The sequence below is a fragment of the Budorcas taxicolor genome, chromosome 20 (assembly GCF_023091745.1).
Source record: "Budorcas taxicolor isolate Tak-1 chromosome 20, Takin1.1, whole genome shotgun sequence".
NCBI classification, from domain to species: domain Eukaryota; kingdom Metazoa; phylum Chordata; class Mammalia; order Artiodactyla; family Bovidae; genus Budorcas; species Budorcas taxicolor.
The window spans coordinates 49,985,378-50,010,297 of NC_068929.1; the positions used below are offsets into that span (position 1 = coordinate 49,985,378).

General features: G+C 32.9%; 1 protein-coding gene across 1 annotated transcript in view; it reads left to right on the forward strand.

Moving 5' to 3' along the window:
• Nucleotides 1-24,920, forward strand: part of CDH9 (cadherin 9) — an 85,181-nt gene that overhangs the window by 55,301 nt on the left and 4,960 nt on the right. The window contains exons 3-9 of the mRNA XM_052659005.1: nucleotides 2,089-2,208; nucleotides 2,829-2,996; nucleotides 5,686-5,873; nucleotides 7,848-8,101; nucleotides 22,356-22,492; nucleotides 22,955-23,076; nucleotides 24,771-24,888. Of these exons, the coding sequence (XP_052514965.1) occupies nucleotides 2,089-2,208; nucleotides 2,829-2,996; nucleotides 5,686-5,873; nucleotides 7,848-8,101; nucleotides 22,356-22,492; nucleotides 22,955-23,076; nucleotides 24,771-24,888 (1,107 nt within the window). The remainder of the gene's footprint in view (nucleotides 1-2,088; nucleotides 2,209-2,828; nucleotides 2,997-5,685; nucleotides 5,874-7,847; nucleotides 8,102-22,355; nucleotides 22,493-22,954; nucleotides 23,077-24,770; nucleotides 24,889-24,920) is intronic.

Genomic DNA, 24,920 nt, shown 5'->3' on the forward strand with positions numbered 1-24,920 from the left:
TCTTTTATAAACTAATATTTATAAAATTAGGACAAAAGTACATAAACAATTAATTTTATTACTAAATAATATGAATTGTGAAATATTCTTACATTTATGGAAATAGAAAACAAACCAAAAAAAAAAAAAAAAAAACAGCTGACCTTTCCCTAAAGTTCAGAACACTATATATTTCTCATTTGTTCATTTTTCTAGTATAAATAATATATTAGTGATATGCTCTTAGTATTCATTAGTGTTTAACAACATTCTAATTATTACTGTGATTCCGAGAAGGGGAACAATATTTTATATGGGTGTTTGTGGCATTTAACCACATTGATTTCCATTCCTTAATTTATTTAATACTTTTAGGTTAAATAGTTTGGGGTAGATTCAAAGATCACATACCCATGATAAAGAACAAATGATCAGAACCAAACTTAACAGCAAAAAATACGAAAAGTGTCACAAAAGTATAGAGGTGTGTTTTTACTTATTATGAAATGTAAGCCACAGTCAAAATGAATCTACTAGCAAAAGAAATTTATGAAATCAATGAATTAACAATTTTAATTTAGCATCTTGGTTACATTTAATAATTCATATTTCAAATAATCCTTAAGTATGAAAACAATAACATATATGCACAAAATATTATATAAAAATAAACATAAATCAAAAACAGGTCTAATTGATTTTTGAATGTTATTGTGGGTGGAAATCACTTTAAAGATTTCTGCTTGTGTCTAACTCAGATATAGGTGGATGCTTTTTAAGTGATAAAAGAGTACATCTAGGACTGAATGAGTTACAATGTGTCCTCTCACAAGATATGCAAATTCCATTGCAGCTAAGGAAAACAGAGGCTTTAAGAGGAAGAGATCAAGTTCTCATGTTAATTAATTTTGAGAAAACATAAAAATATTTGCTAAATTCATGTATTCAAAAATATTGATGAAAAATAAAGTTGTTAGTACAATCTTAATGTGCAATATATTAGTTTCTATAATTTGCATATATACACAAATTTTGAGAAACATTCACTACAACTCATTACACCAGCTTTGCCTGTGTAATGTATGCGGGATATTAAAGTAGGTGACAGAGCCAACATGGAACTCACTTTTTCTAAAGAATTTCAAAATCTATGTAAGAATCAGAGTCAACAGTTTGAAAAACTGCATGTAATATACTAGAAAATGCTCCACGAACTAATTTTAGTCAAGGAATACATGTAGGATTTTTTTACTGGCAGTTTGAGAATCATGCCTTGAAACTTAATAGAGTTCTAGAAAATATAGAAAAAGTCCATCAATATATTACATTATTTAGCTCCTGAAGCTAGCTCCCTTAAAGTTCTTTTATCTTTTAAAAATAATGACGTGTGATGAAGTTAAGAGAAAATAATTGAAATTTTACAAAATAAAATTTAACCGAGAGTAATGGTAGATTATAGTATTGTATATGAGACAATTATACACTTTCTTAACTCTGGAAGGATATATCTACTGATTTACATACATGTAGAAAATAACACAAAGCATATCAATAGGTATTATTATATATGACAATGTTAACTACATTTTAAAAAGAAACACAGACACAATACACATATAAATCTTACATACCAAAAATGTTGGCAATTTTATGTCTTTTGTTTCTTTCTTCATGAAAACAGGGCCCCTTTATTTTCATTAAATTTACCATATATATTTCATTTATTAGAATAAAAGCAGCAAGAGTGCTTTCATTGTTGGATTTATCTTTGAGTCCACACTTCCAGTTAAGAATAAACATATTAATTGAGAATTCCATGAGCACTGTAGTGAAAAATTGTTTTTTGTCATAATATTTTCAATCAATCAGTGGATAGTCACTTTCATGATAAATTTTGCTTTTGATTGTTTAGATAGCCCAATAACAATATTATTCATGACTATTAAAATTTAAAAAAAAGAAGAGTGATTTTAGCAGCATAATTTAAACAAATTTCTTGAAAAATGTACCATGGTCTAACATACCATATTCCCAGTAATATGTTTTCATAAAGATAATTTCAAATTTCCAGGTATTTAAGTATCTGTGTTTGGGTGGGAATTCATGTAGGTACATCAGTTATACAAGTGACTGCGACAGATGCAGATGACGCCAACTATGGAAATAGTGCCAAAGTGGTCTATAGCATATTGCAAGGACAGCCATATTTTTCAGTGGACCCAGAATCAGGTAATAACATTTAATATTTGGCCTCTTTCTCATTATGTAATACATCTGGATACACAGTTAATTTTTAAATTTTTATATACTTAAAATCAATCTATTACATAATGTGTTTTTATTTATTCTTAATACTTACTCCATGAAAACAGAAGCAGATTTCTTATTATTTAAAAAGATTTGAATCCTTAGCCCTTGAGACTAATATTTATTGAGTTTAAATTTATGATGTAAAATATAGAATTTCATAGAGATTGAACACATTATGTATCTTAGAAATTACCAAAACCTAAAAATTGTGACAATCATCAATATTAAACAAGCTGACTCATCTAAACTTTTTGGTTAAAGTTACTTTTTTTTTAATCAAAATGGTAATTAAATTGATTTATCAAAACAGTAATTAAATTGATTTAGCAAAACCTGTTTCCTAAACAATTGCCCATGGAAGAATTTTTGTCTGTTCTGTGACTAATGTTAAATTGGTTGTGGATTGAAAGACTTATCTAGGTCCACTGACATGTTATCATCTGCACGTTCTGATTAATTTCTGTAAAATGGATCTTGCATGGCTTAATTTTAAAACTCGATGATTGAATTGCAAAATATGTGTCTACTTTTTCCAAAAGGTATAATAAAAACTGCATTACCAGACATGAGTAGAGAAAACAGAGAGCAGTATCAAGTGGTTATACAAGCCAAAGACATGGGAGGCCAGATGGGAGGACTTTCTGGGACCACCACAGTCAACATCACTCTGACAGATGTCAACAACAATCCTCCTCGATTTCCCCAGAGTAAGAGAGGTTTCAGTGATATCGTGTGGAAAGTTTATGAAACACGCTGTGAACAGTTAAATGTTTTTGCTCCTAGTTTATGCATACTGATGAATCCACAAATCCTCCTTCAACAGAATGTCACAATTTCCCTCATAGTAAAGTGAAGAATCCACCTGCAGTGCAGGAGATGCAGGTTCGATCCTTGGTTGGGAGACCCCGTAGAGGAGGAAATGGTAACCCACTCCAATATTCTTGCCTGGAAAATCCCATAGACAGAGGAGCCTGGTGGTCTACTGTCCATAGCATGCAAAGATTCAGACATGCCTGAGCTATTAATACTGCATCACTTCAAAGTGACTATAATCATTTTTATCATTGAGTAGTTAATGGAGACAAGGAAATGAGCTTCTTTTTGGCAACTTTAATTATCCTCTCCTACTTCTTGAAGAGTTATATAATTGTCCAGCCTAGCTTTCCCAACATTTCTATGATAATCTAGTTCTTTTGCTTATCTTTTCCCTGGTTATGTGTATGGACTCTCAAGGCTGACCACTTGGTTTCAAATCCATGTCTGTCACTTGCCTCAGTTCTCTTGTTTGTACATAAAAATTATAATTCCTTATTAAGCCAATTATAAAACAGGTTTGTTTAAATTTTTATGTCTCTGAAATCAAATACTATATTAAAATCAATGCCAGTTAGTTTAATTGGCCACATATTTCTTTTTTATTCACCCATAGCCTTATGGAATACCTTGGTTGTGATGACATCTGAGCTATGTTAAACATTTTCTGGTATCTGTTACCTACTTGTGAGTAATTACACCAGCCTATAGCCTTTCAGTTGTAGCCATTTTTAGGTATGCATGTTAAACCATAGATTCTTTGCAAGCCATGAGGCCCTATAAATATAGACTTTGATTCTCTGCTGCAAATATTTCCATTTGGCAGCAAATAAAACATAAGGGGCCCTTTCTTGAAATGCTCTACTAAGGACCCTGACCATTCAATTTCTGACATTGATTCCAATGCAATAAAGCATTTTTTCAAGCTAATCAAATTTGAATATTTGATGATACAGCTCTGGATGGTGGACACATACATACGATAAATGTTAAAAAATAAACTTTACTGAGGATATGAATAATAAGCTTAATTAACATAAATCTAAACTTTGAAGTCAGTTTCCTTAAATATAAACTGAAAGAGTATGATCTGATGAATTCTCAAATGACTTGCTGCTCTATAATTCTATGATATAATATAATGTTAGCATAAGGTTTGAAACTGTAACAGTAATAGCAGAAATGATCTTGAACTAAGAAATGAACTAAGCATCGTAACGACATAATTTCATGTAATCTACTTAACAAACATATGCGTTAATTGCTATCATCATCTCGATTTTATAGATGTGGAAATTAAGGGTTAAAGAATTTGACTAACTTGCCCAGTGATGAGAATTCAAATTCACGGTAGCTAGATTTAGAAGTCTCTCTTCTTAAGAACCAAGCAAATTGGAAAGAGAACAGACTTTGAAGTCAGAGAGACTTAGTTTTGCCTTCTGCATTTCCCAGTTTTACAGGGTGATTTCTTTGAGCCTTATCTCTGAGGACAATATACCTGCCTTCATTCTATGAGGATGAATGTTAGAATTAAATGAATTAACATAGAGGGCTTTGGCCTTATATAGACATCAACACATTAAATGTTTAAAAATGTTTCTAACTTTCATTAATATTTGTTGTGATATTTTCCAATTATCTCTTGAATAAACCCTCACAAACTTAAATGCTTTTGGTGACAGCACAATGTAAACATTTCAGGAGACAGAAACATTCATATCCCAATAAAAGACATTAACAAGAAAAAAAGAAAAGAAGGAAAAAAATAACATCATGAAAGGATTTATTTTTTTCTATCCTTGAGTTAGAATACAAGAATAAATGTATGTTCTAAATAATTTCAGTTCAGTTCAGTTGCTCAGTTGTGTCTGACTCTTTGCAACCCCATGAATTGCAGCACACCAGGCCTCCCTGTCCATCATCAACTCCCGGAGTTTACTCAAACTCATGCCCATCGAGTCGGTGACGGCATCCAGCCATCTCATCTTCTGTCGTCCCCTTCTTCTCCTGCCCCCAATCCCTCCCAGCATCAGAGTCTTTTCCAGTGAGTCAACTCTTTGCATAAGGACGCAAAAAGCTTCAGCATCAGTCCTTGCAGTGGACACCCAGGATTGATCTCCTTTAGAATGGACTGGTTGGATCTCCTTGTGAACTTGTCTTGAAAGGATTTTTTTTTTTCTGTCCTTAAGTTAGAATATAAGAATAAATGTATCTTCTAAATAATTTAGCATATGAATAATGCGTAATGATAATACTGAACACTTCAAATAAGCAGTAAACAATTGCTTTCCTGCCCTCTTAAGTCAAAAAGTTCTGGATTCTAATATCAGAACTACCATCTATTATCTAAATAACCTTGAGATATCCACTTAATCTTTCTGGAACATAGATTTCTCATTTACAAAATGAGAGAGTTCTGCCTTTATAAATTAGTTTCCCAACTTAATAAATCTGTAAATTTTGACAGCTTGCAACTCAGTATGATGAAAAATTATCCTAACTTAAAATTAATTTAAGTAAAAAAAGCAGAGGAAATGAAAGTTTTGTTATCTAAAGATGAAACAGCTTTGATTTAATTTTCAGGTACGTACCAATTTCATTCTCCTGAGTCTGTACCTCTTGGAACTCCTCTTGGAAGGATAAAAGCCAATGACCCTGACGTGGGGGAAAATGCTGAGGTGGAATACAGCATTGCCGAAGGAGATGGAGCAGACATGTTCGATGTCATCACTGACAAGGATACACAGGAAGGGATTATAACTGTCAAACAGGTTTCTTCTTGCTGTCTTCATTTTTTCATTGAGCATTTTATGGTTTATTTTTGCTTTTTAGGTAAGAAAGCCTAGGATTTATTTCTTCCATCTTTCCTATGCTACTGTCCTTCACATAAATGGGAATAGTTGTGACTTCTCATCAAGTGAGTTAAGCATCTTTATCATTGACACTTAAAATTGCTATAAAACTTCAACAGCTTGTGCTTAGAGTAAACAACAAGTAAAACTAGGATCAAGTAATCTCAAAGTCATTTTTATATTTCTTCGTGACATTATTTTGCCATGGCAATACTCTGGCCACCTGACGTGAAGAGCTGACTCATTGGAAAAGACCCTGATGCTGGAGAAACTTGAAGGCAAAAGGAGAAGGGGCAGCAGAGGATGAGATGGTTAGATAGTATCACTGACTCAATGGGCATGAATGTGAGTGAACTCCGGGAGATAGTGAAGGCCAGAGAAGCCTGGTGTGTTGCGTTCCACAGGGTCACAAAAAGTCACACAGGACTTAGCGACTGAACAACAACAGCAACACTATTATATCATGTACATTTCCAAATGTTTACATTTTTATGTGTGATGTCTATTAAAATAGATAAGGGTGGAAGATACTTAAATTTTATTTTTTTATTTTATTATTTTTTAAATTTAAATTAATTTATTTTAATTGGAGGCTAATTACTTTACAATATTGTATTAGTTTTGCCATACATCAACATGAATCTGCCATGGGTGTACATGTGTCCCCCATCCTGAACCCCTCTCCCACATCCCTCCCCATACCATCCCTCTGGGTCATCCCAGTACACCAGCCCCTAGCATCCTGTACCCTGCATCGAACCTGGACTGGCGATTAGTTTCTTATATGATATTATACATGTTTCAATGCCATTCTCCCAAATCATCCCACCCTCTCCCTCTCTCACAGAGTCCAAAAGACTGTTCTATACATCTGTGTCTCTTTTCTATTTCGCATACAGGGTTATTGTTACCATCTTTCTAAATTCCATGTATATGCGTTAGTATACTGTATTGGTGTTTTTCTTTCTGGCTTACTTCACTCTGTATAATAGGCTCCAGTTTCATCCACCTCATTAGAACTGATTCAAATGTATTCTTTTTAATGGCTGAGTAATACTCCATTTTGGCATATAATTGCTGATAGTAGTCTCTTATGATCCTTTGTATTTCTGTGTTGTCTATTGTGATCTCTCCATTTTCATTTCTATTTTTATTGATTTGATTTTTCTCTCTTTGTTTCTTGATGAGTCTGGCTAATGGTTTGTCAATTTTATTTATCCTTTCAAAGAACCAGCTTTTGGCTTGGTTGATTTTTGCTATGGTCTCTTTTGTTTCTTTTGCATTTATTTCTGCCCTCATTTTTAAGATTTCTTAAATTTTAAAGTGAAGGAGAATATTGTAAAATATTACATAGTATAATCCAGCTAAATATTGACTACATTACATCACACTAATTTTACTGGTTTGATTCAGTTCAATTCTTGCTTTCTACAACATTCAGATTATTATTATTATTTTTTTTTAAAACACATATTTAGAACTGTAGGACTTAAGGAAGCAACTTATATGAATAGCCTGCTAAATCGCAACTTTATATTTCTGCTGATTTCAAATTTTTATAACTTTAAAATAATAATACATAATATAGAAATAAGTAAATAGCCTATTTATTAGATATTTCATTTACCTGTGACCACCAAAATATAAAATGTATTAATAAGTGCAAATCAGTATTAATGTTATACTGTTACATTCAACTACTCTTTATAAACATGTAAGGCAAAAATAGAAAAAGTACTAACTTATTCGATGTACTCATGAAGAAATAATTGGGAAACTTATTTAACCAAAATTACTGGAACTACTGGAGGGGTGTTTATTACATTTTGATATTTTCTCTGCTTGTTATGTCTGCTATGTTATACTAATTTTTCTTACTCCATTTCACTTTAGAATTTAGATTTTGAAAACAAGATGCTGTACACTTTAAAAGTGGATGCAAGTAACACTCATCCTGATCCACGATTCTTACACCTGGGACCTTTCAAAGACACAGCTGTGGTTAAAATATCTGTGGAAGATATAGATGAGCCTCCTGTGTTCAGTAAAGTCTTTTATTTGATAGAAGTAGATGAAGATGTAAAGGAAGGCAGCATAATTGGACAGGTGACAGCATATGACCCAGATGCCATGAACAATTTAATAAAGTAAGTGTTTTGAGAAAACTTAAGGTTGAAGATATATAACAATTACTCACTATTTACAAGTTGTGTGAAAAATATATACAATATGTGATCAAGTACAGTAATAAGACCAAATGCTTCCGTAACAAAGACTCAGCTGTGCTGCCTTTTAAGTGCTCTGGATATATTGATTCCTTTGACTCATCACACTTTGGGCTTCCCTGGTGGCTCAGATGGTAAAGAATCTGCTTGCAATGCAGGGTACCTAGGTTTAACCCCTGAGTTGAAAATATCCCCTGGAGAAAGGCATGGCAACCCACTCCAGTATTCCTGCCTGGAGAATCTCCATGGAGAGAGAAGCCTGGCTGTCTACAGTCCATGGGGTCACAGAGAGTCAGACACGACTGAGCAACTAAACACACACATCACACTTAACAAGGCAGCTCCTATTATTTTATCTTTCTGCAGATGATAAGACTATAGTACTGAGCATTTAAATAACATGCCAAAATACTAGTGACTGGAAAAGCTGGTTTGAGGTTCAAGCTATCTGTCTCCTGTGTCCATGTTTTAATCCATTAGTTATTGAAGTAATCCTTATCTCACTGTCCTTCTTAGATAAATCATAGTTCAAATAATAAGAGATCTAAATAAAATTTTCTAGAAAAATGTTCTTCTTGAAAAGTTATTAAGAGATACCTGGAAAATTGATGAAATAACTTTGAAATTAGTCCCTAGGCACATTTTACATAAAAATTTTTGGGAAACAAAGCATCAACTATATTCTATTAATAACACACAAGATTGGTAAAGACAGTAGTGATATTTGAGAACAGTGAAACTATAACAAATTAATATATTTGTGCAGAATAGTGTAATAATTTCTCAAAGTTTGAAGATTGTATTAACCATTTCAAAGCTTTCAATGTGCCATAAATTATGCTTAAGTGAAGTGTAGCGAAAATCACTCAGTCATGTCCGACTCTTTTTAATCCTGTGGAGTGTATAGCCTGCCAAGCTCTTCTATCCATGGGATTCTCTAGGCCAGTATACTGGAGTGGGTAGCCGTTCCCTTCTCCAGAGGATCTTCCCAACTCAGGAATCGAACCCCCATTGCAGGTGGATACTTTACCATCTGAGCCACCAGGGAAGCTCAAGTTATGCTTAAAGAGAATATAAATGTAATTGTGATATAAATTGATAAATAGGATGGGTGGATGATGATGGGTAGTTATGCTGATGAAGACAAAGAAGACTAAATGAACAAATACTATATTGTTTGTTAATGTGTGACTAGGATAATAAAATACCTAAAATTATACTTCGCTTAAAATTTAATTTTATTATCCAACAAGTACTTACCATGTAGCAAAAGGAAGTATACTCAATATCTTGTAATAATCTATAATGGATGGGAATGTATAAGAAGAGTATATATATTGACATGTAGTATAAACTGAACTATTTTGTTGCTTACCAGAAACTAATACCACATTGTAAAATGAACTATATTTATACAATTTTTAAGTTTTAATATTAATTAAATATGTATTGGGAGTGCCCAAATTTCCTACAATTCATGTCATATATCATACATAGAAAATCAATGAGAGCAACACTAAATATTATAGGCATTACATTTAGATGTAATAACTATTCATGTTAATTTACAAAGCAACATTTTTTGCACTAAATATACACTGAGTTTAATTTGTTGGTTAATTAATATATTTTTAAAATAAAGAAACAATTCATGAAATTTTAATCTGTACTTAATACTTAGAGTTTAGCTTGAACCATTTGGCTAGTTTTAGGTTAATTACAAAAGAATTTATGTAACTTTCTCTTTTAAGTAAATGTTCAGGTTCAAATCATATATTTGTATATTGTTCAACATTAATTTAAAAACATAATATCAACGGATGAAAGATTATTTGATACTTTTATATCATGCATAAAGAGTATTAATTTTACATTATCATGCTGTATAAAACAAAACTCTTAAAATGAAATAAGTAATCTAGTTTTCCAGCGGTCTACACGTATGTTCCAGCAGGTCTACATCCAAAATTATGTTTATTTATTTTTATTGAAATTGAGTGTGGCTGATTGGCTTTGGCATCTCTTATATGTGAATTTGTCTTTTTAAGTAACAAAAGGAAGTTCAGAGTGTTTTTGTGTTCTTTGTAATATTGAAATAGAAATAATTTACCATGTATATAAAAATGCATAAGGGGAAAAATTGCATAAGTGACTGTAGATATCAATAGCTATAAATGCTCAATAAATATCTATTCTTGATAGATTTTGCAGTTTCCAAAAACATAGTAGTCAGTGTTGGATGTCCCTTCGTTTAGACCTAGTATTTGTGATACCAAATATTTATGCTTAAAATTCCACATTTATGTTTTTAAAAGTCATTGATTTTACCTTTTGTCAGTTAACAACACCCACTGTTAGAAAGTTTTAGACAAGTTACAGGATATTGACTGTTTTAGATTAAGAACAATTTATTGCCCTACTTGGAAAAGACTCTGATGCTGGGAGGCACTAGGGGCAGGAGAAGAAGGGGACGACAGAGGAGGAGATGGCTGGATGGCATCACTGACTCGATGCATGTGAGTTTGAGTGAACTCCAGGAGTTGATGATGGACAGGGAGGCGTGGCGTGCTACTATTTAGGGGGGTCGCAAAGAGTCGGACATGATTGAGCGACTGAACTGAACTGCCCTACTACTGAGCATTCTGCAGTATAAAGCAGACAGCCTCTTAATAATCTTTTCTCATTCATTTGGTATATCTTGCATATAGGAATTCAATGAATGTTGATTAACTTGAGAAAGGCAAGTTGATTTTCCATGTTGCCAAGGATATTTATTTATTCAGATAACATCAAGGATTTTATTAAGTTTAATCATTTTAATACCCCTTTCTACACAAAGCTTTTAATCTTTTCATTGAATCAAGTGATAAGCAACAAAATGCTTTGCTACTCAAATGATGGCATCCGATTCATGATGAGACTCAAATATTTTGTCTATCTTTTCCTCTATAAAGTAACTGCTATTTATTGTGCCCTTGCTATGAACTGGGAACTATCCAAAGTATCAGATCATTTAAATCTCATCACAATAGTATAAGGCAAGTACATCATTATCACCTATACTTTTTAAATAAACTATTTTATATTAGAGCATAGTTGATTAACAATAGTGTATTAATTCCAGGTGTATGACAAAGTGATTCAGTTATGCATATGTGTGTGTGTGTGTGTTAGTCGCTCAGTCACGTCTGACTTTCTGTGACCCCATGGACTATATCCCACCAGGTTCCTCCTTTCATGGAATTCTCCAAGAATCCTGGAGTGGGTTGGCATTTCCTTCTCCAGGGGATCATCCCAACCCGGGGACCGAACTCGCCTCTCCAGTGTCTCATGCACTGCAAGTGATTTTTTCCTTCCTGAGCCATCAGAGAAGCTCACAGACCTAGAGAATAAATTTGTGGTTACTCGAGGGGAAGCACAGGGGGAGAGAGAGATTGGGAGTTCAGGATTGACATGTACATCTATATTATTAAAAATAAATAGAGATAGAGATGCAAAGAGTTTAAGGAGCTTTACCAAGGACCCTATACAATTAACTAGCAGGCTGAGGATTCAAACTATTGTTGATATGAATGCACAGCCAATTCTTTAACTTATATATTCTGCTTTCTCGGCCTGATTTTTAGAGATAATTAACACGGTTTCACATTCATAAACTAATATTACTAAATTCAGTAGTACATAGCAGAGCCTCAATGACGAACTTTCACAAAAAGCAACACAGGGCTTTCTGTCCCTCAGAATTTGTCTTTTCCATTGTCCATAATAAGGAATTTTTTTTTCTTCTAGTTTTATTGAGGACTGTGTTGTGGGTTGTAACTTCTCTTTTTTCATTTCAAATTTTATTAATTTGGACCCACTCTCTTTTTTCTCAATGACTCTGGCTAAAAGTATACCAGTTTTGTTTATTTTTACAAAGACTTAATTCCTAGTTTTGTTGATCTTTCCTATTGTTTCCTTGTTTGCTTGTTTTTTAGTGTCTATTTCATGTATTTCTGCTCCTTATAACTGCTTTTCTTCTACTAACTTTGGATTTTATTTTTCCTTAGTTCCTTTAGGTGTAAAATTAGGTTGTCTCTGAGATTCTTCTTGTTTACTGAGATAAGCTTGCATTGCTATAAACTACCCTCTGGATCTGCTTTTACTGTGTCCCAAAGGTTTTGTATTGTTGTTTTTGTTTTAATTTGGTCTATTTGCATTTAAGGTAATTATTGATAGCTATGTACCTACAGTCACTTTATTAATGGTTTTGGGGTTGTTTTGTAGGGCTATTCCTTTCTTCTTCCTTTTCTCTTCTGCCTTCTGAATTTACGGTTGCCTTCAGTCTTTGTTTGGATTCTTTTCTCTTTTGCACGAATGTATCTGTTACGGATATTTGCGTGGTTCAAGATGGTTCTGTCCTCTTAGTATGCACTCAGAGTTATCCATTCCTTTAAATTTTTATGTAATAGTTTAAAAAGGATAGGTTTTAATTCCTACAATGTTTGGTAGAATTCAGCTATGAAGACATCTGGTCCTGAATTTTTGTTTGTTGGGAGTTATCATGAGGTTGTGGTTACCATGAGGTTTATATATATCAGTTCATACATACATATATATATATATATATGAATTTTTATAGATTCATATATATATATGAATTTTTATAGATTCATATATATATATGAATTTTTATAGATTCATATATATATATGAATTTTTATAGATTCATATATATATATGAATTTAAAGCTGCATATGTCTTAAGTTCAAACAGATTTTAACAGCCAACACTGCATTTTTACTCCACAAATATCCTCTACATTTAATGTTTTTGACATCATATTTTACATTACTTTGTTTTATGTATCTCTTAACTACTTGTATATATGCATTATTTTACTACTTTGGTCTTTTCAACCTTTCTACTAGTGTCATACATCATTGATTCACCACCTCTACTGTATAGTTGCCTTTACAAATGAGATTTTTTTTTATACATTTCTAGCTCCGCTGTTCATTTTTACTCAGAGAAATCCCTTTAATTTTTTTTTAAATTGGTTTTATGGTTCTGAACTCTTTAGTTTTTGCTTGCCTATAAAAACCTTTGATGTCTCCATCAAATCTCAGTGAAATCTTGCCAGGGAGCATATTATCGCTTTTAGGTTTTTCCTCTCATTACTTTAAATATACTGTATAGTATATTTAAAATATATAAATCTTCTGTCCTGTGTAGTAACTGTTGAAAGGTTGACTGATAGCCTACGGGCATTCCCTTATATATATCTGTTGCTTTTCCCTTCCAGCTTTTAATATCTTCTCTTTAGTTTTCTCATTTCATTACAATATGGTGTGGTCCTCTTTGGGTTGGTCCTGTTTTGCACTGTGTGCTTCCTGGCCTAGATGCCTGTTTCCTTTCTCAGGTTAAGAAATTTTTCTGCTATCATCTCTTCAAATATGCTTTCTTTCTGTTTCTCTGTTTCTCTTCTTCTGCACCACAAAATATGAATCTTAATGTGCTTGATGTTGTACTAGAAGTCTTGCAAGTTTTCCTCCTTTATTTTCATCTTTTTTTTCCCCTTTTTCCTATTTGTCTTCAATGATTTCCACTACTCTGTCTTCCAGATTGCTGGTCCACTCCTCTGTATCACATAATCTGTTGATTCCTTCTGGTGTATTTTTTATCTCAGTTATTATGTACCTCATGCTTGTTTGCTGTTTGTTTTCTAACTGCTCTCTTTTCTTTGTTTCATCATTCCTATTTTCTGCCTTGTTTGGATTAATACTGTGCTTTATTTTGAATTATTCAATATTTCCTTTTTTAATGGTATCATTCTTTTCTTGTTGGGTATAGAATTTTAGATTGAGAGTAGTTATTGCTTTTTTCCTAAATCCTAAAGTAAATATTTTGAAACGTCTTTATGTTTATTTTTGTTTTAACAACTTAGTTGTTTCTTAGGATGCATTTAAATTTTGTCAAAAGCTTTAAGCGATTTGATTATGATGTGACTTTCTATAATGTGCTTCATATATTTTGTACTTGAAGTGTATTAAGCTTCTTGGATCTGTGAGTTTATGGCTTTTGTCAGACTTGGAAAACTTTTCAATCACTGTTTCTTCAATAATTTTGCCCTACCTTCCTCTCTTTCAGATCATTTAATTTTAATTATGTTAGGTCTCTTGAAAGTGCAACACAGCTCACTGGTGCTCTAATTTTTTAATCTCCCTCACCTTAGTCATTTTAAATAGTTCCTATTCAGTTTTCTTTTAAAGTTTACTATTTCTTTTTTTTTTTTTTTTGCAATACCTAACCTGATTTAATCCCATTATAGGATGAGTTTCAACTCACAGACTGTAGTTTCTTTTCTAGAAGCTTTATGAAGGAAATATATATGTGTGTGTGTGTGTGTGTGTGTGTGTGTGTATCCTTATTCTTTCATCTCTTTGTGACTGTACAGACTATTATCTATCAGACTTTTCTGTCACAGTATTCTCTAGACAAGAATATTGAGATGAGTTGCCATTTCCTTCTCCAAGTTAAATATTCAGAATACATTTAAAATAACTGTTAAAATATCATTGTCAGCTAATTCTGTCAATTGTGTAATATCCAGGTTAGTTTTAGTTGACAGATTTTTGTTTGCAGTCACATTTCCCATTCCATACTTATCTGTGATTTCTGATTGCACAAAAATATTGTGTTTATACTGTGTTTCGTGCGTGTCAGCTTTACATTTTTATAAATACTCTTGAACTGTATTCAGATGTGTGGCTAAGTTACTTGAAATAGCTTAAACCTTTTAGCTTTTTCTTCAGCAGCCCTTTGTCTGTAACTGGTTTTGCCCCATAAATCAGGTAAGACATTTCTGAGTAGTCCAGCAAAGCCCCATGAGTGATGAATTTTCCCCTTTGGCTGGTGGGAACTAGAATTATTTCCAGACACATGCCAGTTCAACTTTGCTCCCGCCAGACCCTATAATTGTTTACATCTATGGAAGCCATAGATTTTACTTGTCCTCATGTGTATTCTGACCAGTACTCAGCTGAAGAGTTGAGTGGGATTCTTTTCATATTTCTGTGGTTCTCTGTGAAGTTCTATCCCTTGAAGTCCTCTACCCAGAAAATTGTAGCCCACGTTAGTCTCCTTGGACTCTCAGAATCATCTCTTGAACTCAAGGGATTGACAGGCTCCACCTGGGCTCCCACTTCCTGCATTATTACCTAGAAACCCTCCCAGGCCAAAGCCACTTTTGAAGATTGCATCATTTCTTCCTCTTTGCCCAGGAATTACCCTCTCTGTCTCCTGATATCTAATACTTCAAAAATAATTGTTTTGTATATTTCATCTGGCTTTTAGTGTGGAAACAGGTGGTAAATATAGTCCCTATTATTTTATATGTGAGAACATTCATATCTTTTCAAGCTTTCAAGTTTTCAAGATTATATAATTATAGCCATTCATTTTAGAAAAATGTATTGCACAGATTATTTTACAGCAAATAAGATGTCTATTATTATCCCCTTAGTAGATACACCAGTGCTATTTATTCTACTTCCATCAAGTATTTCATCTTTCAAACAACTTATCAATCTCCTAATTATTTATTATTAAGTAGAAATCTTGTAATATTTATGGGTTTATATATTTTACTAATTGTAAATATTTGCTAATGTTATTACCTTTCTTAATAAACTTCTATTATCTATATATAGTATATATATATATGTATATATATATATATACATATATACATATATATGCAGTGAAGTGAGAGTCACTCAGTCATGTCTGACTCATAGTGTGTGAGTCTATATCTCACACATTATATCTGATAATTTCCACATGATACAATTTCAGGATAAAAAATGATTGGTCAAAGACTGCTAGTAAAACTTGCAATTTTTTTATGATATATAAAAGTGGCTGATACATTTTTAAATTCTTAGCTTTACCAGAAATATTTACTTTTATAGGGTACTTATATCTTAAGTAAACAATGAGCAGTAGTTTTACCTATAAAGTCAAGAATTGTGACAAAGGGAAGAAAAATATTTGGGGAACAAATGAACTTGAAATTATGCTTCTAAAATTATACTGCCAAATCTGATAAAATATAGGGCCATGCCTGAAAATATAATATTAAACTCATCTTGTTAGCATAAAAATGTGCATAAAAAAAGCTTTAGATATTCAATTACAGTGTGAAAAGCGATCAGTAATTCAACCAGAAGACAACATTGTAATATTTGACTCTTTTGTTTGTCTGAATCCTTTAGAAGGATAGATCCCCAGAGCCTGAATAGGCTATGATAAACATCTAGGAGAAACATTTACTAGGGAAGTTTGGGAAGTAATTCTCGCCCACCAGTAAATCTGTCCATGAAACATATTTTCTGAAATACAGCTGCCACTTGCAAAATAAGATTCTGGTTACAATTAGCAGCTGTTGTCAACTCTGTGTCACTTCATTAGTTATTCTGGATTTACTAGTTTTAAGGTTGATTATAGCTTTACAGTTTCTGAAAGAGTATATTGTCTCATTTCACACTTATTTTATGCTCAACATATTTAAAATTCAATAAATTTTAGAAGAAATCAGTTCTACAGCAGTCATGCAGAGAAGTACAAAACAAACTTGCTGGTGAGAAATTTAGTTATATCACAGTAAAGTACATAATTCTACAATAAACTGGAATAAGTGCCTTCATATATATTAGTATTTTCATAATATTTTATTTCATTACAGAAAGTAAAATACTGATAATTTCAAAATTATGTCACTGATATTTCCAAAAAATGTTATGAATTATTTGTTCAAGCAGTATAGTCACATTCTCAAGGAAGGTTTCAATTTGTAGCTGGAAGACACATTTCTGGAAAGCAGTAGCTGAAAAAAATGATTAGCAAACTCACAGCCTAAGTATATTGAATTAATGGAAGATATACCTGGGATACAGAAAAGGGAAAGGAATGCTATCCCTGACATATTTTTGCATATTACTGATTTATTGATTTGTTCTGGTATCTGTAATTTAACTAACATTTTTATAGTAGGTGAAAATACAGGGATCTTCTATGTGTTTGCTTCTTTTTCTTTTTAAGAATCTTTTTTTTTTTTTATGTTGGAGTATATTACTCAATTCTGTCTTACTCTTTGTAACCCCATGGGCTGTCACCTGCCAGACTCTTCTGTCCATGGGGATTCTTCATGCAAGAATACTGGAGTGGGTTGCTATACCCTCTCCTAGGAGATCTTCCCAACCCAGGGGGTGAACCCAGGTCTCCAGCATTGCAAGAGGATTCTTTATAGTCTGAGCCACCAGGGAAGTGCATTTTCTTCTACCTGTAAATATATCGAATCTTTTTCAAAGTTTCCCATTTAGGTCATTACAGAATATAAACAGAATTCCCTGTGACAACAGTAGGTCCTTATTGGTTATCTATTTATTTATTTTTAAACTTTTTATTTTATGTTGGGATATAGCTGATTAATAATGTGGTAGGTTCAGGTGAACAGCAAAGGGACTCAGCCACGCATATACATGTATGTGTTTGATCCTTAATTGTAGAACTTGAAAAACAAACAACAACAACAACAAAGAAAACAAGCTAGAACCAGGTTTTAGGTTCCACAGTCTCAGCTTTCTTGTGACCTTTTGACCTTGATTGTTTTGCTGCTTATATGATTGGCTCCTGTTTCTGCATAAGATATTCATTCAAAAAATCGTGCCAATGATTTTTTAAACTTACTATTAAAAATTCAATATAAGGAGATCAATAAAAAATTGTTTTATTAAACCATCTGCTGAGGCATAGAGATAGTTTTGTCTCGCATTAAATGTTTTCCAGCCTCCTTTTGATCATTTGTTGTACTCTGGTGTATTTATTATTAATAGGTAAACCAGAACATCCTATTCTGTGTTCAAAATAGAACATTGATTGCTAAATAAATGAAAATTATCTCTGGGATTTGAAAAATGGCAAGATATAATTTGCAATGGGGCAAACTTATAAATACACACCCAGTAGTTTGCAGTGTTAATATTTAAGTGAACTATTTATAAATAATCAAAGTGATTCTTCTTTATGAATTCTCAACTTGAAGACAGTACCTTTCAAGGTTGAACCTAAGAGTGGGGCAGCAAGAAACATGGACTTATTTTGATGCCACACAAGTGCCAAGTCAAAGCTAGATATGTATAATGTAAGAATTATTCATTATTGCACAATCACAGAAACTCTCACACAAATCTCTAGGGCAAGTAACAATGGGAACAAAGAGATTTTTATTTCTTCTTGATCTCTGATGCAAATGATAGAAGGAAATCAGAGATCTACTCAGCAATAAGCAGATTATGGTTAGCTACTGAACTTTCCAATGATAGAGATAAAAATATAAAGGTGAATATTATGAACTGAGTTTCATTCAACACATAGATGTGATTGGGTTATGCTCTTTTATTTACTTTCTTTTAGGATTGTTTGTATTGATAAGTAAAATTTGGTCTAAGTATTTTAGGAATAACATTTTTTTTTAATATTCCAGTAACTCTCAGGCTGCATTAAGGGCTAAATTTTAGGAAAATTGAAACCTAGAGATAGAAAACACTCTATCTTGCTTCATTTAAACACTACTTAAACAATAAAAGACCTTCCCTGATGGCTCAACAGTAAAGAATCTGCTTGCAAAGCAGGAGACTCCAGTTGCATCCCTGGCTCTGGAAGATCCCATGGAGGAGAAATGGCAACTCACTCCAGTATTTTTCCCTGGGAAATCCCATGGATGGAAAATCCTGGTGGGCTACAGACCATGGCATCACAAGAGTTGAACCTGACTTAGCAACTAAACCACAACCACCACCAAGGAATAAAAATTAAAAAGAAAAAATTTCATATGACTTTTAGTCTTGATTTGAATACAGTAATGTTTATTAAAAAAAAAAAAAAAGAACTATCTCAGACCCTTTGCTGACAATGAATTTTTAGTTATAACCCAACATAACTTTTGTCTCTAAGAAATATAAATATAATATATAATATAATATAATATATTATAATTATAATTATAATATAATATTATATATATATAATAATATAATATATATATATACATACATGTATACACAGCTATGCAGAAAAATTACAATCATAATTATTGCAAAAATGTCTTCAGTCACTTCAGTCATGTTCAACTCTGTGATCCACAAACAGACTGCAGCCCACCAGTCTCCTCTGTCCATCGAATTTTCAAGCAATAATATTTGCATAGGTTGCCATTTCCTACTCCATTTGCAAAAATAATGGGACACTACCATTTCCATATAGCTCTACTGTCCATTGCACAACATGTCCAAAGGATAACAAGGAGGTAACTGACCTGGTTTCATATCTGGGAAGTGAAGTACAGAAAGAAATCTGAGAACAAGTATACAAAGCTTTTAGTTATTCTATTTTAAGATGAAATCCAATATATATACATTAATATGTATATGTCCACATGCCCAAATACTCACTTTGAACTGTGTTTGTGGATTTGAAATAATAAATTTACAAAATTTAGCAGAGAATAAATTACATAAGTACCATCACAAACTAAACTGTTTAAATTATTTTTGAAATCTGAATTTATTAATGGATCCCTTAAGTTAAGCATATTTCTTATAAAAGTAGACTATTATATGTATTTTATTATAATAATCCTAATATAAAAACATAGCCTTTACATAAATCCATTTTCATTCAATATGTCAAAAATTACCAATGTTTCACAACATTAGAAACCTAAATATCTATTACTAATTTTTGTCAAAGTCAGTGCGCAATAATGGATATATTATAGAATCATAATGGGAGTTGTTATTAATTCCCAAATTCACCAGATTAAAAGGGAGTTCATTTTGCTAAGTGTCTTTAATAGAAACCTGGAAAAATCAAGATGCCACTTGATGCTGATTAGTCTGTTAGTTCTCTGCCATTGTTCTTCTCTTAGCTGTCCTTATTCTAACCAGTTTATCCCATGGTCTATAACCTTGTTATACAAAACCTTGTCAGTGGACTTACAACCTGGATTCACCTAACCTTGTTAGAATTGCCGAATAACTGTTCACACACTAGATCTAGTGAATCAGAATCTGTTCTACCAAGATTTCCATTAACATGTGAGATGCACTTAGGTTCTTACATTGCTCAATTAAACATTCAACAGCAGAAATTTTAAATATGCAAAAATGGTAGCTAGTACAGTTTAACATGGCCTGATGTAACTAAAGGATTTTCATGTAAGCTAGAATTTTACCTTTCTGCCTTCTTCTTCAACTTTTAAGGGTTCATAGGATTAATTTGTAGCTCAGACAGCAAAGAATCTGCCTGCAATATGGGAGACCAGGGTTCAATCCCTGGGTCAGGAAGATCCCCTGGAGAAGGGAATGACAATACACTTCAGTATACTTGCCTGAATAATTCCATGGACATAGAAGCCTGGCAGGCTACAATCCATGGGGTCACAAAGAGTCAGACTGAGTGACTAACACACACAAATAATCAAGTTTAATCTCCCATCTCAATGTCTTTAACCTTAATCACACCTGAAAAGTTACTTTTACCATGTAAAGTAAACCATGTATAGCTTCCAGGGATTAGGAGATAGACATTCATTGGAGGAAAGTGGGCATTATTTTGCCAGGCACTGAATAGTATGAAGTTTAGATTGACATCTTACAAACATACCTGATGAGAGAGTCATGTATTCTGTGGCCCTTTGCATTTCAGTTTTTATTTGAATAAGTCACCCTGCTTATTTAACTTATATGCAGAGTACATCATGAGAAACGCTGGACTGGAAGAAGAACAAGGTGGAATTCAGATTGCCGGGAGAAATATCAATTACCTCAGATATGCAGATAACACCACCCTTATGGCAGAAAGTGAAGAGGAACTAAAAAGCCTCTTGATGAAAGTGAAAGAGGAGAGTGAAAAAGTTGGCTTAAAGCTCAACATTCAGAAAATGAAGATCATGGCATCTGGTCCCATCACTTCATGGGAAATAGATGGGGAAACAGTAGAAACAGTGTCAAACTTTATTTTTGGGGGCTCCAAAACCACTGCAGATAGTGACTGCAGCCATGAAATTAAAGGACACTTATTCCTTGGAAGAAAAGTTATGACCAACCTAGATAGCATATTCAAAAGCAGAGACATTACTTTGCCAACAAAGGCTAGTAAGGCTAGTCAAGGCTATGGTTTTTCAAGTGGTCATGTATGGATGTGAGAGTTGGACTGTGAAGAAGGCTGAGCGCCGAAGAATTGATGCTTTTGAACTGTGGTGTTGGAGAAGACTCTTGAGAGTCCCTTGGACTGCAAGGAGATACAACCAGTCCATTCTAAAGGAGATCAGCCCTGGGATTTCTTTGGAAGGAATGATGCTGAAGCTGAAACTCCAGTACTTTGGCCACCTCATGCAAAGAGTTGACTCATTGGAAAAGACTTTGATGCTGGGAGGGATTGGGTCAGGAGGAGAAGGGGACGATAGAGGATGAGATGGCTGGATGGCATCACGATGGATGTGAGTCTGAGTGACCTCTGGGAATTGGTGATGGACAGGGAGGCCTGGCGTGCTGCGATTCATGGGGTCGGAAAGAGTCAGACATGACTGAACGACTGAACTGAACTGAAAGGGAGAGAGCGGAGGAGGACATTTGATTCAGCTGAAATAATCCTTGAAGAGAACCATTAAAGATCCATGTATTTTACAACAGCCTCTGCATATCCACTTATAAGGGCTCTGTGGACACACATTTTCATGTGTTATTTGCAACTTAATTTCAATTTATCCGATGGAATTGATTTTATCAAATTTAATATGGCTGTTTAATATGTCTCAAGTACTGCGATAGGTCTATGATAGCATAAATAAATCAAGTGGCTATTAAAAACTCACTTAAAAACTGCCACAAGGACTCACAAATGTCAATAATGACTCTGAAGTACACAGAATCATAGAACAGTAATAATGAAATCAGTCAAATGTACCAAATTGTCTAAATGAAAATTACACAAAATAAAAATTCAAGAAAATCATCTGTATTTCACTTGTCTCCTTTATCAGACCATTGTGTGAATTGCCTCTAACTTTATGAAATGGTAGATAAGCTGTAATCTTAAAACAGTGCCTGGAATGATGGGTCTCTTTCCTGCTAGGTACTCTGTTGATCGGCATACTGACATGGACCGGATTTTCAGTATTCACTCAGAAAATGGCTCTATTTTCACTTTGAAGCCTCTCGACAGGGAATCAACTCCTTGGCACAATATAACCGTCACAGCTACAGAAATAAGTAAGTTGGAAATACATCCATCTGAGCACATTATTTTTCACCAAAGTCTTAAAATAATAGCATTAAATAAACTTTTTCCTGAGTGGGATGATTTTATTATTAGAACTGAGAGATTACTTAGAGTGTGTTGGATTTTTAACTTATTTTAAGGATTACCAAATATTCATTCATTTTAAACTTGGCTTTCTTTTACATCTTACTGTAGAATAAAACACGATCTAATCATAAAATAATCAGTCTAAGAAAAGAATATCTTACAAATAATATTCACTCTCAATTATATTCTCCTCATTCTATCATGCTTTCCACCTGAACCATGTAGGAAAGCTGAGATATACATCAGCAATCCAATCAAAAAGTGAATACCCTAGAAATGATGTGTTGCTAAGTTACAAATGGGGCAAACAATACCACTGCTACTCTGTAAATGAGACTAAAATCTTACACATGTTCTCACTGCAGATAACTCAAAACAAAGTAGCCACATTCCTGTCTTCATCAGAATTCTAGATATAAATGACCACGCTCCAGAATTGGCTATGTACTATGAAACATTTGTTTGTGAAAATGCAAAACCTGGGCAGGTAAGTTATTATAAACTAAAAAAAAATTTTTCCTCTTCACCAAGGCAAATGACATTGCATTAATTTACTTCAGCTTTGTTTTTTTCATGAAAACTATTGTCAGTTCACCTTGTCAGTTCCTTATCTCCCATACCACACAACTCACAATAATCTTAAAAATATTAATTTTAAAATATTTTATATAATCTATTATATAATATGAAAATTATAATATATGCTTTAATTTATATACCAGGTATATAATAGATATCACATATATAAAAAGTTCCTAGCTGGATTCATAATTATATTGGTAGTGATATATAATCATGAATGGGATGAAAATATATTATTAAAACATGAAGTAAGAAAATAAATATATTTTAAATAAATAAATAAAATATATTATTAAAACATGAAGTAAGAAAATAAAATTGACCTGTGTTAATATAAAGGAAATCATAATAATTTCTTGCTGATTACATTTGCCACTTTCAGTTGCTCAGTCAGGTCATTTTGGTTTGAGATTAGTTATCTTTTGTCTGTTTTAAGCTTTAATATTAGTGAGATAAAAAAAAGATTGTAGAAGAGTTACAAGGTCATCTTATAAAGCAATATTTGAGACATCACTAAAGTAATTTTAGGAAAAAGCTGAATATGTTCACTTTTTACACTTATATAGTATTTTATCACTGAGCCCCCTGGTATGGACTTAGAGAATACACAATAACCACAATGAAGAATACATTAAACTACTACAAAACTACTAATTCTTCATCACAGAATGTTGAACTGTGATAGCTGGAAGTGGTGGAACTATTTGTTTTTGTAGAAGAGGATTTGAAAGTAATGGTAATTAAATGACTGTGATTACAAATCACACAGATGGCAGACCCAGGACTGGAAAACAGGCACCCCGATGTGTGGCTTTGTACTTTATCCATGATAAAATGCTCACTTAGCATTTCACTGCCTAACCTGTCATTTGCTGTTCCATCTTCCCACTGTGGCATACCTCTGACCTACAGGGAGCACAGCTGAGAGGTGCTATAATTTCTCAAATTCAACAGTGTATTACAAAACTTTAGAAGGCTTTATTCATATATTCTTCTAAATTTTGCAGTTACCATTAAAGAGAAGAGCAAACATTTTGAATAAAATATGCAATCTCATTGTAATTATGGCACCCCAAAGCTTAAAAATCTTCTGCTTTCTGGTATTATATGGCATATTGCTCATTTTTCCAAAACTATATTTATAGTTTCCTTAATCTCTAGGTGTGGTTGTGATAACCGCTTTAAAAAAATCCATCTGTTGTGTTCTTTGCTTTTGAAACAATCATTGTCTAGTGGAGGCAAGATGTTGGTAACCAGTTAATAATGAAATGGACAGGAAGTATATATTAACAAGTCAAAAGGCAAAAGATATTGACTTGACCTAATTTTGGATTTCTTTTCTTGGATACAATAGTGGCCAGGAAGCAGACAATGATTCATAGAGGTGCCCTGCAAACTGAGACTTGATTGACATTTTTTACTCCTCATTAAATAAGTTACATTACAGCTATAAAAAATGGTGGAAATTTTTCTCAAAATGGAATTTTTTTTTGTTTAGTTTTAGTGATATATTTAAAGCCCAAACGCTGATTTTAAATGTCTTCTAATAACAAGAGTTGCTTTTTGTGCTATATTTAATTGATTTTTCTTTGGTTTTAGTTGATTCAGACTGTCAGTGTCATGGACAAAGATGATCCTCCCCGAGGCCACAAATTCTTTTTTGAACCAGTTCCAGAATTCCCCCTCAATCCAAACTTCACCATTGTAGACAATAAAGGTACAGAGCATTTTTAAAGACAAATATTATGA